Genomic DNA, 15,826 nt, shown 5'->3' with positions numbered 1-15,826 from the left:
ATTAAGAACTTGTGGTTCTCTAACTGGACTCAAATGTACAATTCCACACTATAGTGTTTTCACGAAAATATATTAAAATATATATAATTTATTTTTGATTAATTAAGGGCCAATTAATGGTGTCTTATCCATAACCAGATAAAACAGCTGATCGAACCAACTTTATGGAAATCAATGTAACCATTAATGGTGCCATACTATAGCGCATAGCCAAGCAATTGATTTTTGGTTTTTCGCCACATCCATAAGCTAAAAATATTTTAGTTGGTGAATTTATAAACTTTTTGTAGATTTTATACATTGTTTTGGATACGTTATGACTAAGAGACTTATTTTTTGTGGAATATGTTTTTAATTGTTTGCGTTTTCTTCATTTTTATGAAATTTTCACGATTTTTAGCTAAGGCACAATTAATCGATCACATTGGAGATGATTATGGATATGGGTATGGTTACGACTATGGCGTTGGGGTTAAGGAAGTTTAATTGGCCCTTTACGCTTCATTACTGCTATGAACCAGGTGTTTATTTCTCACAATGAACACCTGTTGGTTTTGCTGGTTACACCTTGGAGATGTTTTTTCAACTCTACCTCAACTCGATATCCAGTGTAGGATATCAACTGGAGAAATGTTTTGAATATTTATTTGAGTATTTTACATTTCCAAAAATCTCTCGAAAGTTGGATAATAATTGGAAAATATTAATGACGTTGGAGATCAACTCGAAAACTCTTAATTTTACAAAACTTTTCGAAGGTTGGTAGTGATTGAAGAATGAAGTTGGATATCAACTAGAAAACTATCTGGTTTAAAAATAATTAAATAATGATGTTGTTATGGTATCGCATCTACATGGAATCAGTAAGGAAGGCGGTCGGCATGATGTAGTGGTGCACAGTGGCTACTCATTGTCGGCTGGGGCGGGTCCTTGCCAACCTTACTGTTCCTGCGCCATAAACAGAAAAAAGTTCCTATCATGCCTATCAAAACGAGCAGCTGTCAAATTCAAAAAAAAAAACCTAACAGAAGCGCAGAGACAACTCAAAACGCTTAAAAATTCAATATAAAACAACATCCGGCCGAACCGGATGTCACGGACAGACCGTTGACATTCAAAATCTAAATTCAAAAAAATTCAAAAATTTAAAATTCAAAAAAATAACCGCAAAAAAAAATTACCGAACCGGAGATGACCGGTTACTAACAGTTTAAATCAAACTCAAAAGAAACGCTGAAAAATTAAATAATAACAAAAAAGCTGAACAAATTAAAAATAAAAAAGAAAAGGGCCGAATATACATAGGGGGCGCCGCGGGTGGTGTTGCGACGCCCGATGCTTATATCCCACCCTCAAAATCCATGGCCACCGACGCACCTAAAAATTCGGTGGCCCCTTACCTGTATGCCCTAAGTGCCTTCTAAATGAATAGGGTAGTCAACATTCCCATTTTAATTACAAAAGTTTATTCAAAATTCATTTCAAAATAGTTCATAGACTATGGATTCAACCGTTTCTAAACGTATACTGCATTTTGAAGATGTCCAATAGTATTACATATATATCTGCGTATGTACTAGTATTAGCTTATATGCCTAGATATGTTTTCGTACGTTTAATTATTTCATTTAATTCCTTACACTCGTAGTACGGATATACTATATAATTATGTAATACAAACTATGTAATGGGAAAAACTATACGTAATGAAAACTATATTAAAATTGTATTTATGTGTGCAAATGAATAGCCCTCGTATAAGGTAGTAGCTTCTCTAAATGTTGTTTTAAAACCAACATTGTTTACTTGCAACAAATAAACAACAAAAAATTAAAAAAAAATGTACCTACAGGTTCCTGCAAAAGATCCGCAAACGAGCTCGCATACGACTGTCGTCAGGAAAACTGGGAAAGTAAAATTGATTAACGTATTGGTATCTGGTGGCTATAGAATATAACTTCGTGTTTTAATTCCCCTTATTTTTTTCTTTGGGTTTTTGTTGCTTTATTGTTCCGTTTTACATGATCTACATACGATATTTATGTAACTTACAAAAATGTCTTCAAAATTTTCTCCCTTTTAGGTGGGCATATTGAAAATATCTTTACTAATGTTACGGACATTCAGTACAAAAAAAAAAATGTTTCCTTTTCGAAGGAGTGTACAGCTTCATCTAAATCTGTTTTCTTCAAAATAGGTCGTACGCATTAAGTTATAGAGACAAGGCGACGAAACGCTTGTCCCAAATGTAATAGAAATAAATTCGAGATAATTAATTGTAAACAAATACGTATATAATTAAAGCGTTACATCTGTAAAACGAAAGAGAACTAGCCAACGGTATTATTTCCTTAGAATATATACCACTCCATTACAAGAATATTACTTCAACCGCTGCTAATGCAAAAACTTTGATTGAATGTACGTTCCAAAAAAAAATAATAGAACGTTCAATGCGCGCGAAAGGTCTCACACTTAAAGTTATGCCATTTGCGATTTCGAAATCGTTTTCAAAAGTTGAACTTTAGGGACTAGGTTCGCACATTCAAGTTTAAGCAATGGTTCAAATAATTTTAAATTTCTTCAAATTATGGTTGAAAATTTTAAATCAATTTCGAGAGCAAAACAAAATGTTCATTTCCCTTTTTGAGGCTTACGACCGTAATACGTAAACTATAGAAATAGAACTAATAATAAAAGTATACTATTTTTAGCTTGTCCGTGTCACGGAACGAACTCACCATGGTGCAGGGTCGTTGCGGGTTGGTGTTGGTACTGTTCGTGGTTGTTGCGCTCTGGTCCGAGGTGATCAAATGAACCTGGTGGCGATAGACTTCGTGTTGACCTTTACGATCTTGATGACTTGATGCTGATTTTGGCGTTCGTTGGGTTACGCTGCCGCGTACTGCTGCCGTTTCTTACTTGTCCTTATGTTACTACGAGAACACACAATTGTGTGGTTGCTATTGACTAAGAGTGGTGCGGAGACTGATGACCTACTTATTGATGAATGCCTCATGGTATTCACTCGAATACTCTTCCAGCTTGAACATTTTAAGTATTTTATTCTTCTCTGGTGCGGTAGTGGTGTTGAAAATAGGTTTAGAACCCTCCACAAAAACAACTCGTAATCTCAATTTCGTTTCCACCATTTATGTTGCCGATAATGAAACGTTTGAACATTTTCCGTCTTGGCTTTCGGTTTCTTTTGCTGTGTGATTTCTATGATGAGGCAAACCCCAAAAGGAATACATACATACACATATGTATGTATATTAAATTCAATTCATTGGATTGCAATTTTCCAAGAACATCGAAACGCTAAATTGCAAACTCGTTCGATTTTATTTAGCGTTGTTCCCGCGAATTGAGTAATTTTGTTTTATTTTCGCAAATTCTGTTATAAATATTAGATCAAATCGAGAAATAACCTCTCACACAAGCACATGCCAGAAAATAAACGTTTCTCCTCTTCTTTTTTCCTCTGTATCGGGCGGAAACTTCTGGTAGAAAAAAAAAATTTTCTTAGTGATGGCCGGTCTTTCTCTTCCTTCCTTTTTGATATTTTCCATCGCAACCTTTGCCACATCGCTAGGTGTGTTCCCGTGAACACGCTCCCAAGGGGATCGCAGCCATATACCGTAGCAGCAGACCGTAACAATGTTGGATATCACTTCCGGAACAAAATACATATATATTTCGCTGAAGAAATTTTTTTTCCATGTTTGTTGCGTAAACAAAATCCAGTTGTTGTCGTATCTACAAATTATCTATATAATAAAAAACAATGTTGCCGCACAAAAAAGCCAACCCCAAGGCGGCCTTTAACTGTGACTGAAAAATTGCTGGTAGTTTAACTGGAGTTTAAATTTGACTAGAATTTAAGCAAACATAGTTTAAGCTCAGCTTAACCAACTACTGGAAAACCGGACGTAAATTGTAAAAAGAGTGCGCGACAAAAGAAAAATAATAATTTTCAAATATTTTTAATTCATCTTATTTTAATGTTTATATTTTCGTTTTCCTTTTCCTTTAGGCGGCGATCTTTTCGATGCTATAACGCGTGTAACACGATTTTCAGAAAATCAATCACGTGTAATGATTAAACATTTGTCCTCAGCTATGGCTTATTTACATTCCATGAGTATTGTGCATCGTGACATTAAACCTGAAAATCTGTTGGTATGTTAACTAAGAATATTATTTATGAACTTTTGCAATGTATACTAAAAATTTGCATATTTCAGGTTGAGTTAGATGCTAATGGCAGTGTGACTGAATTAAAATTAGCAGATTTTGGTTTAGCCTGCGAAGTGACTGAACCATTGTATGCTGTGTGTGGCACCCCAACATATGTTGCACCAGAGATACTTATGGAAACTGGCTATGGTTTAAAGGTAAGTTGAAACAAGTAAGGCTGTGCCGAAGACTTCATACCTTTCATGAATGGGGCTAAACAAAATCTTATCCCATTCGTAATATCCTAATAATCGGCTGTATAACATATGAGATATATAGTGAACAGATATACCTAAGCGATTTTTAAGATAAATATAAAATAAAATAAATAGGTAGTTAGTTTGTGAGAGGATGCAAAGTTTCACGTTTTTTGTGGTCTGCATGAAAAAAACTATGACCATGAATCACTTATTTCAGCAATATATGACGTAACCGTAAGTATTTGATGAAATTTTAAGCTTTTAGCCGTTAAAAAGGGGGCATAAATGACAGTTTATATGGGATATATAATATATGTAGGATTGCCGATCAGACACCAATGAATGTACGCATCTTTTATTATTTGCACAAAGTTCGATTTATTAATTATAGTTCGGTTTAACAAAGATTACAATGTTTTAATCACGCTCGATACATATACAAAGCCGTCCGTTCAGTTCAACCGTCACGCAATTACTTAAACTTTCATATTCACCTTCGTCACTCTTTAGTCTTTTGTCCTGTCGTTTGTCAGTCCGTTCCGTTTTACCACATAGGGTTGTAGTTATTGGTTGCCTAAGGCTATGTTTGCATCAGGCCATCCTACATTCGGCCATCCTGAGTTATCGTTTGGCCTCAGACGATGGTTCCCACTTTTTCATGAACTCTGCGACCGTGCTAGTACGCTTGGGTCATTCTCCTTCGCCTATCTTTTCCACCTCGTAACGATCGTGAGGTAGAATTTTAACGATTTTGTAAGGTCCAAAAAATCTTGGTCGAAGTCGTAAGGCGCTTCCTAATTGGGTTCGCTTGATGGCTACTAATTCGTTTAACTTTTATTTCGTTGCTTCTGCTCGCTTACTGTCAAAAGTTTTTCGATTTTCTTGCTGGTTTTTTTAATATTTTGTTGCGCTTCTCTCCGATGATCTTCTCTTGACCTGTCCAGTTCTTCAATCGCTTCTTTTTTAAGATATTCATTCAATTCGGGTATGGCTTTTGTTCGCATTTCTACTCCAGTTAACAACTTAAACGGCGTTATGTTTGTACTTCTAGGGGGTGTGCTATTGAGTGTCTGCTGCACTTTCTCTATGTACTTGTACCAATTTGCTGGTTTTTCAAGACATAGTTTAGCTAGCATTGGGGTAATCATTCGGTTGATTCGCTCTACTTGGGTGTTACCTCTTGGCACTCTCGTAGCGATCAGCAGATGTTGAATGGATTCGCTTTCGCAGTACATCTTAAATGCGTTAGCCATGAAAGCCGCGCCCCTATCTGTTACTATGAGTTTCGGATTCCCGAAAATAGAAGATTGTTTTTTCAACCGTGGTGTGATGGTAGCGTGCTCCGCCTATCACACCGTATGCCCTGGGTTCAACTCCCGGGCAAAGCAACATCAAAATTTTAGAAATAAGATTTTTCAATTAGAAGAAATTTTTTCTAAGCGGGGTCGCCCCTCGGCAGTGTCTGGCAAGCGCTCCGATTGTATTTCTGCCATGAAAAGCTCTCAGTGAAAACTCGTCTGCCTTGCAGATGCCGTTCGGAGTCGGCATAAAACAAGTAGGTCCCGTCCGGCCAATTTGTAGGGAAAAATCAAGAGGAGCACGACGCAAATTGGAAGAGAAGCTCGGCCTTAGATCTCTTCGGAGGTTATCGCGCCTTACATTTATTTTTTTTTTTTTTTCAACTTATCAATTACTTCGTCTACTCCAGTACTACGAGTTGGATAGAGCCATACAAATTTAGAAAATGCGTCAACTATGACGAGGATGTAGGCATACCGTTTATTAGTCTTTTCCATTTGCCCAACATGGTCTACGTGGTAAGTGCACAATGGTCGGTCTTCCTTGAATATAGGCTCCAAGAACCCCTCCTTCTTACCGCTCTTTGCTTCGGTGATGATGCACTGCACACAACTCTTTACCACCTTCCCTACCTTTGAAGCTAATTTAGGAATATAAAAGGACTTTTCGACAGCATCTTGTGTTCTTTTAGCTGAAAAGTGTCCCTGATTATGCCCTATGCGTATGACCTCTTCCTCCATTTGAGCGGGTACTACCAAAAGTTCCTTGGTGGGATCTTTGTGTAGAACTCCATGCTTAATATAAAATTCATCATAACTCTCCGTTTCGAGTACTTTTAGTACTGCTCGCACCCAATCATCTTCCCTTTGTGCCTGCTGCAGTCTGAACTTTAGCGAATCCTCCAACAATAAACACGACAACCTACTTAAGGCATCAACGTGCCTCATTTTGCTACCTGACCTGTGCTCTATTTCGTAATTAAAATCTTGTAGAAAAAGAGCCCAACGTGATACTCTTACAGGCACATCCTTCTTCCGCATCGTCATAGTGAATGCGTTGCAATCCGTTATTATCTTAAACGGGATGCCCAGTAAGTACACGCGCCACTTCTTCAACGCTGAGACGATTGCGAGAACTTCAAGTTCGTATGAGTGGTAACGCTCTTCCACTGGAGTGGTTTTTCTACTCATGTATTGTATTGGGTGGAGTTGTCTGTCCTCGCTATCTCTTTGCAGGAGCACTCCACCGTATCCATGCATGGACGCATCTGTATGCACCTCTGTCAACGCTTTTGGGTTGTACAAACGCAACACGGGCGCGCTTACTAATGCAGCCTTTAACTGCCTAAACGCTGCTTCCTGAGCCTCACCAAAAACAAACTTTTCACCCTGTCGCAACAAATCGGACAGTGGTTTAGCGACCACAGCATAACCCTCAATGAAACGGCGGAAATAGGAAGTCAGCCCTAAAAACCTTTGCAAGCTCTTCCGATCAGCAGGCGTTGGGAAACACTCGACCGCTATTGTTTTAATTTTTGATGGTCTAATTGTTCCACCCTCAACGATATAGCCTAGAAAGTCAACCTCCTCCATGAGAAACTGGCATTTACTCCACTTGATACGCATGTTGTAGTCCATTGCTCGCTCTAAAACTTTTCAACTTACGGATTCCTTCATCTTTATCCTTAGAGGGAATGATGATGTCATCCATATACGTTACTACTGTGCCATCTTGTATTAAATCTCTAAACACTGAGAATATGTATCTTGAGAATACCGCGGGAGAATTACATATGCCGAATGGGACATAAAGGAACTCGTACTGTCCTTGGTGGGTAATGAACGAAGTAAATTTCCTTGACGTCACCTCGAGAGGCACATGGAAAAACCCGTTCATTAGGTCTAGAGTAGTAAACGCACGTGCACTCTGTAGCGTCTCTAGCACGTCATCTATTAGAGGCATGGGGAAGTGGTCTTTCATAATTTTTTCATTTAGGCGCCTATAATCGCAGCACAGTCGCTTGCTTCCATCTTTCTTTCCCACGGGTACTATTGGGGAAGCATATTCTGACGAGCTAGGCTGAATAATTCCGTCCCTTAACCATTCGGCTACCTGTTGATCTACTACGCACCTGTTAGCATACGACATGCGCCTTGGCGCTTGATATATCGGAGTATCATCAATCAAAAAGATTTTCATATCAACTGGGGATTTTTGCTTCTTTTTTGGGTTATAGTTCTGAATTAAATTCCGAACTTCTGAAGCCTCCACCCTGTCAAGATGGGATAACTCAACGTCGACACTATTCTCAGCTGTTGGCTCAAAAGCCAGACACAGATTCCTAAACTCTTTTAGAAACTCAGTTTCCTCATTGCTGTTGGGAGGCATAACGGCCTCGGTCACTTTTGACGTCTCTTTTTTCCTAAAAACGACATTGTCCTCCGTTACAATTAAATCGACTTGTTTCAGAACACTGTTACCAATGATGGCTTCATACAGAATATCACGCTCCCTAACGACATGAAAAACGACAGCTAACTTAATTTCGTCAACTTCTAACTTTATTTCAAAGCTTTCTAACGTGCATAGTGTACTATCACCGACACCTTTGAGCTCACACTTTTCGGCCGACAGTTCGATTTCTCCTAACATCATAAGGACATCATAGCGAATCAGGCATAAATCGCAGCCTGTATCCAGCAATGCCGAAAATGAATAATTATTGCAAGTCAAGTCTTTAAAAATAGCACATGCTGTGGTTTTTACACATTTTCTTGCCTCCAAAGTATTCACCCGCCCCTTTTCCTGTTTCAATTTAGTAACATTTTTTGGACAATCAGCAGCTCGGTGTCCTGATTGGCCGCATTCGAAGCATTTTAACTTTTGTTGGCAACTGCGAACTAAGTGGCCGCTAGCTCCACACTGAAAACATCGACGCGATTCGCTTTGCTTCACAGCCGGGGATTTATCATTTGTACCACGATAATTTTGAGCCGAATTCGAACTGGTTTGACGACCGGAACGAATTTTTTCGTAAATGGTAATTTGTTGCTTTAACTCATCTATATTTTTGGCCTGATACAAGCAGGTTTTATTTGAACGAGAATCTGGAATACCTTCGACGAAGTACTCGATCAGGCTTTTGTCATCAAGATCCACTGGCTTGTCTATTTCCATTAAACAGTATAAATATTCACGATACCCTTCGTTAGGGCGCTTGTACCGATTTCGAAGTAATTTATGCACGTCAATAGCCGCAGTGAAAATGCCAAATTCTTTCTTAAGTGACTGCTTAAGAGAGTCCCAATTCACTATACCCCGCTGACTGCGAACAAAAATTTTCGCTGCTCCTTTCATTAATTGTTTGCCGTAGATATATTTTTGTAAATCGTTCCATTGCACGGCAGTAGCATTATCTTCAAAGTCATCAAGCCACTCCTCAATAGATGGGGACCTGAACCGCTAAAAGTTTTCAACGACCCCTCAATGTCACGAAGTGTAAATGACGAGCGCGAAGCACCCAGGGGATGAGATGCATAATTTTGACTTGCATCGCTTTCATCGGAGGAACCATCTTCTTCGCCAACAGTTAGGCCATAATATTCACATAACCTATCCTGCAGTGTCGCCTTCCGTCCAGTTGTTGACAACTTTAAAGACACTAACTTTTCTTTTAGTTCATTTACGGTCAAACTGAAAATCTGTTCGCGGTCCATGTCGCTTAATATTGTAACGAATTTTACTTGCAAATCCTCTTATTTGCAATCCTCTGCTAAGTTCGAATCACTAAACTGTTGAATAAATAACTCCAATATTGAATAATGTAAAAATGGCCTTTATTAAAGTACTTCACAATGACACTTATACTTTGCTACTCGCTGGTTTAATAACCAAACTGATTGATAACTCAAATTGAACTCTACTATTAGCCGCCAGATCGCGTGCTTAATCAATAACTGATTGATTGCTCAACTCAAACTGAATTACTTCTTACTCGCCTGCCCCGCTTTTATAGTTTACGCTGCATACTTCTAGGCTCTTCCATGTCCAGAACTTACCAACTATATTCGTGTGTGTATAGTTCTCATATAGTTTCTACTTGTTTACAATTGTCTACTTTTTAGCGCTTCTCAGATGTACATATGTGAGTTTGTAGTTTACAGTCTCCCGCACACACATAAGCGTATAAGTAAATTCATCTGTGTGTGACATCTCATCTCTCGCTGCCTTGTATGTAAATGTTTCTCGTCGGAATGTGTACATATGTGTAGACGCAATTATTGATTCGTTTATGTAGATACATAATGATTGAATTATTGATGTGAATTCACGTCACTGCTTAGCATCGGCCTGGAAATGGCAGCACTCCTTAGTTTTGCTAATATTCGTAACAATATGTTTAAAAATAATCAACTTAAATATCCAAAATAATATTCTACGCTTTGATATTGGTGGTCAAATTTCTAAAATAACTAAACCAAAATATGTACTAAGCTAAATAATATTTTGTCTTTGCAATTATCAAGTTTGTTTTGATCTTAAATTTCTTATTGGACTTGCTTTAATATTCTTATAAAATTGCTCTGGTTTCTTATTTCACCTTACATTGGGTTTACTTCGTTCTAATTAGATTTTCTATACACTCTAGGTATTCTCTTTCTTACACTGAATTACACTTTTGTGTTGTTCACATTGATTTTCTTTGTACTCTCTGTGTCCAATTTTCATACATAGGTTTAAGTTTGAAGACTTATAAATGTACATACATACACATAAACTAAACGGTCATATTATTTGCAACCATATTTTAAACTCATACCTTGGTAACAAACAAACATTTACCACTCTTCTTGCTCGCTCTGCCTATTTTTAGCTCTGCTTGAATGCCTGTGCTGCTTTTCTTCTTCGTATCTGCTGATGCTTTCGTGGAACTTCGTCAGTCTCGCCCTCAACTTATGCTCGCATTCGTCGCTGCTGCGCACTCGTAGCGCCAACTCAAAATGTATTTTTGTTTTATGCTTTCGTCCGTTGTCGATGCGCGCTGGCTGCGCCAACTTTAAGTCTGCTTATACTCTATTCCACTCAAAAAATTCTCGCCTTCGTCGTTGCTGCGCACTCGTAGCGCCAACCAAAATTTATTTTTTCCCTCGCTTCGTCCCCACTGCGCATTTGTGCGCCGATCGAAATGAAATCGCTTATTTTCAACTGATGGTGCAGTTTGGAGTATTGTGGTACTATTCTGCCAAATAGCCTTGCTGCCTCTTTGTTGCTGTTCACTACAAAGTTTCGCTTGTTCTGCAGTTTCGTCAACTGAATTATGCAGTCGGATTGACTTTGCGGGTGATTGTTTGTCGCGCTGTTCTCTGCGACGATTGCATTTAGCTGCGAACGCAAACTGCGTTTTGGGCTGCTATCCAAGTAACGGGCAACGGGATTTAGGATGGTGTGGTACAGCTTGCTGGCTGTGCTTTGAACTGAACGGTTTTAATGAACGGCAATATGTATTTTAATACTTTCGCAAAGTTGCAAAGTTTAGCGACTGAATTGTTTTTGCGAATATATGCACGCGTTTATATGTTTTCGAAAATTGGAAAAATGTTTTATTTAAATGTTTTCGAAAATTGGAAAAATGTTTTATATAAAAGTTCGCACTTTTGCTTGATTGTGGGCGTGTCGGATTTTTGTATCCCTTTTCTGACATCACTTGTAGGATTGCCGATCAGACACCAATGAATGTACGCATCTTTTATTATTTGCACAAAGTTCGATTTATTAATTATAGTTCGGTTTAACAAAGATTACAATGTTTTAAGCACGCTCGATACATATACAAAGCCGTCCGTTCAGTTCAACCGTCACGCAATTACTTAAACTTTCATATTCACCTTCGTCACTCTTTAGTCTTTTGTCCTGTCCTTTGTCAGTCCGTTCCGTTTTACCACACATGGTTGTAGTTATTGGTTGCCTAAGGCTATGTTTGCATCAGGCCATCCTACATATATATACTACAGATCTCTATGATTTTTTCAGACAACAATACATATATGCTATATATAAAGCATATGGTGAAATTTCAAGGTTCTAGCTGTTAAAATGGGGAAGCAATTACGAAAAGTTTCTTATCTGAACAATCGCTTGTATGGGATATATACTATATATACCACAGATTATACAATTTTTTCAGACAACAATGAATGATCTATATGTACAATTGGGCAGCAATTACGAAAAGCTTATTATCTGAGCAATCGGTTGTGGGGGATAGATGCTATATATATGACCGATCTCATCCATTTTTTCAATATGTGCAATACACGAAAGCATAAGGTGAGGTTTGAAGCTTCAATCTGATGAATTGGGAAAGATATGACAAAAATTCTCTTTTCAAAAAAATCGGTTGTATGGGGGATATATGATATATTGGTCCAATCGGGTCGGTTCCGACAAATGTCAAATCGGACACCTAGATATACCCGCTCACCAAATTTTATCAATATATCTCAAAAATTGAGGGACTAGTTTGCATACAAACAGACAGATGGACATGGCTAAATCAACTCAGCTCTTCATCCTGAATATTTAGGTATATTTATTAGTGGGTCTATCTCTTTTCCTATAAGGACTTACAATTTTGTGATTCGTGACAAAGTTAATGTACCATTTCATTTTCATGAAAGGTATAAAAAAAGTGACAAACAAGAATGTTGTGGATAATTGGAAATATAGTAAATAACAATAGATTCCACGTAGAGTAAATTTTACAGTACTTCTTTAGATTTTCAAATACTTTTCAAGCATGTATCTTAACTAATTACCTTAAGCTGCGCTTGATCCAACGTCTTAGCTACTGGCAAAGGAGTGATATCGGTCGATGTGACGATGTGGTTTTCCACGCTTTAGTAGTGGAATTATCCTTGCGATTCTCCACTGTTCTGTAGTGGCAAAGGACCTCAACGACAAGTTGAAAACGTGCATGGCATGGCTATACCGTCTGAGATCATTGGCTTGCAAGGCTGACCTCCATTTTACGGTAGTATCGAAGGTAAAGTTTGGTAAATAGAATCAATGGAGGGCCTATGTGGAGGTTATAACAGAAAATGCGAAACATATATGTACATAATTTTATGGTCTTTAGATCTCTTTAATTTGACAAAAATTTGGCCAAAGCTATTCTATTGCTTTTTACAATGCTGAGATCGGTTCATTGCTCTCTAACTTAAACCGTAACAAGCACCGTCTATACCTTTAAGCTTTTTAGTACCTGAGCGACCGAGCTTTGCCCGGCAATCTTCGAGTATGCCGCATTACATACTTTGTTGTACATGTCATCATGTTGAAATACAACTCTGTTCACAATTCACATATTCATGCAACCTTGTAAGATGTCAAATTTGAATTCAACATCTTTAGCTTCTTCTCTTTGCTTTCAACAAATAAACTTCGTATTATATTTCGTGTTAAATAAAACTACTTTGTTTTGAACTTAAACATGTGTATATTGATTTTACTTGGATCGGAGGAAACTTCCACAGTGTTAAGTACACTATAAACTTCAAAAGTTCAACAGGTTATGGACCCAGGTGCAAATTCCTGCTGTCCAAGTAGAATTGCGTTTTTTCATTAAAAATTGTGAAATCGAGATGGCGTCATCAATGTTCAACATTGATAAATTAAATGAGTTAAATTATGACTCGTGGAGTTTACAACTCAAGAGCGTTCTTATTCATCAAGATCTGTGGTCCGTTGTGAGCGGAGAACTGGTGTGTCCGGGAACAGATGCTGAGGAAAAGGATGTGTTGCTTTGGAAAGCAAAAGACGAGAAGGCTAAGGCTACAATAATCATTAGCATAACGCCCATGCAAATTCAACATGTAAAAAGTTGCAGCACAGCAAGTGATTCGTGGAATTGCTTGGAAAAAGTACATCGTCCAAAAGGTCCCGTAAGAAAAGTAACATTGTTCAAACAATTACTTAGTACACGTATGAACGACGGAGAATGTGTTCAGCAATATGTTTGCAAATTCACATCTAATGCAGAAAAACTTGCGGAAATTGGTGTAGTAGTGCAAGAGGAGTTGTTGGTAATTATGCTTCTTGCAAGTCTACCAAGATCATATGAAAACTTGGTTGTGGCACTGGAATCACGAGACGACTTACCAAAGCTTGCTGCTGTAAAAGTAAAGCTAATAGAAGAAGGCGAAAGACGAAAATCATATAATTCGGAGTGTGCTGGAAGTAGCGTGCAAGCATTCGTTGCACAAGAGTATGCATGCGCCAGTAAACAGAATTCTTCGAAAGAAAAGTCAAATGGCAGCGTTGCTAACGCAAGCAAAAGCAAAAACTTCGGACGGTTATCAAATTTGAAATGCTTCAGCTGTGGAAAGAAGGGACATTTCGCTGCTCAGTGTAAGCAGAAACAACGAGAAAGTTCGCAACAGAACAACAAAAACAACAACGGGTTGTTTGCAGCAGTCAACAATAAGATTTTACAGAGTCACGTATGGTGCGTCGACAGCGGTGCTTCTTCACATTTATGTTGCGACCGCGACATGTTCAATAAGTTTGAAGCTTGTGAGGAGTCAATTATGCTAGCAGGCGACAACAGAATGTTAGCGGCCGGCAAAGGAGAAGTTCGATTGAAAACAAAAAAGTTCGACGTCACACTTGTGGATGTGCTGTATGTACCGGGTTTGCAGTGCAACTTCATATCAGTAGCGAAGGCTGTTAACAGAGGCTATGTTGTGAAATTCAAAGGCGACACAGCAGAGATAATCAATGAGCACGGAGGAATAATATTACGTGCACAAAAGATAAGTGATCTATATTTATTCGATTTAAATAAAAACAAATTGTTTCTTTCAAAAGGGGTTATTGATGAAAGTATGAGATGGCACAAACGTTTCGGCCACTTAAATTTCGCAAGCCTGCGAGAATTGGTAAACAAAGAAATGGTTCATGGCTGTAGGATTAACATACCAACAAGTATTAGTTGTGCTGTGTGCATGACAGGCAAATGCAGTCAACGTCCATATACCAATACAGAAAATCGAGCAGCTGATATTTTGGGTTTGGTGCACACCGACGTTTGTGGTCCGGTAAACAAAGCATCAATTGATGGTGCGAAATATTTATTAACCTTCATCGATGACAATGCTCGTTACGTATTTGTTTATTTTTTGCGGCACAAACACGAAGTGTTTGATAAGTTCAAAGAATTTAAAACTATGGCAGAGCGGCAAACAGGCAAAAAATTAAAAATTTTGAGGAGCGACAATGGAAGAGATTTCGTAAACAATGCGTTTGACCAGTTTTTAAAAGACAATGGAATCGTAAGGCAGTTGACGGTGCCCTATACGCCTCAACAAAATGAGGTGGCAGAAAGGTTCAACCGTACGTTAATAGAAATGTCAATATGTATGCTAATTGGTGCAAATGTAGAAGAGACACTATGGGCAGAGGCTGTTCATACTGCAGCATACATACGAAATCGTTCACCAACAAAGGCATTAGATTCCATGACACCTTATGAAGCGTGGTACGGTCATAAACCTAAAGTGGCGCATTTACGGGAATTTGGATCCATCGCTATAGCGCTTGAAAAAAGGCAGGTTGAAAAATTTAAACCTAAAGGCAAAGAGTATACATTGGTTGGATACTCAGATACGTCCAAAGCATATCGCTTGTTTGATCGGACAACAAAACAGCTAATTATAAGTAGAGATGTTTATTTCATAGAATCAGCAGACGCGGATCAACAATCAAATGTAGTAGTATGTTCAGATGACCATAACAATGTCAGTAAGCAGATGTTATATATACCAAATATGGATGTTGATGCTAACAACACAAGCGTTGACGAGGCAGGTAGTCATAGTGTTGAGCATACAAAAGCAAGCGATGTACACATACCAATAATAGATGGTGATGATAGCAATAAAAGCGCAGACAAGGTAGATGTCAATCAGAGTAGTGAGCGTATGCAAGTAAGCGATGCAGAATTTGAATCGGCAGAAGATGAATCAGCTGTACCAAAGCGATGTTCAGGTAGACCAAAATTAGTTCGATCTGGTGGGGTCGGTAGGCCAAAA

The 15,826-nt window shown here is 38.3% G+C and overlaps 1 protein-coding gene across 10 annotated transcripts in view; it reads left to right on the top strand.

The window, feature by feature from the left end:
• The window catches only part of LOC137239588 (serine/threonine-protein kinase GL21140), a 220,056-nt gene that overhangs the window by 199,330 nt on the left and 4,900 nt on the right, over positions 1–15,826 (top strand). For all 10 annotated transcript variants that reach the window (XM_067765049.1, XM_067765046.1, XM_067765048.1 and 7 more), the window contains 2 exons: positions 4,037–4,182; positions 4,248–4,397. In XM_067765049.1, the coding sequence (XP_067621150.1) occupies positions 4,037–4,182; positions 4,248–4,397 (296 nt within the window). The remainder of the gene's footprint in view (positions 1–4,036; positions 4,183–4,247; positions 4,398–15,826) is intronic.

Source organism: Eurosta solidaginis, chromosome 2 (genome assembly GCF_040869045.1).
Source record: "Eurosta solidaginis isolate ZX-2024a chromosome 2, ASM4086904v1, whole genome shotgun sequence".
NCBI classification, from domain to species: domain Eukaryota; kingdom Metazoa; phylum Arthropoda; class Insecta; order Diptera; family Tephritidae; genus Eurosta; species Eurosta solidaginis.
This window is presented reverse-complemented; position numbering and strand designations above follow the sequence as displayed.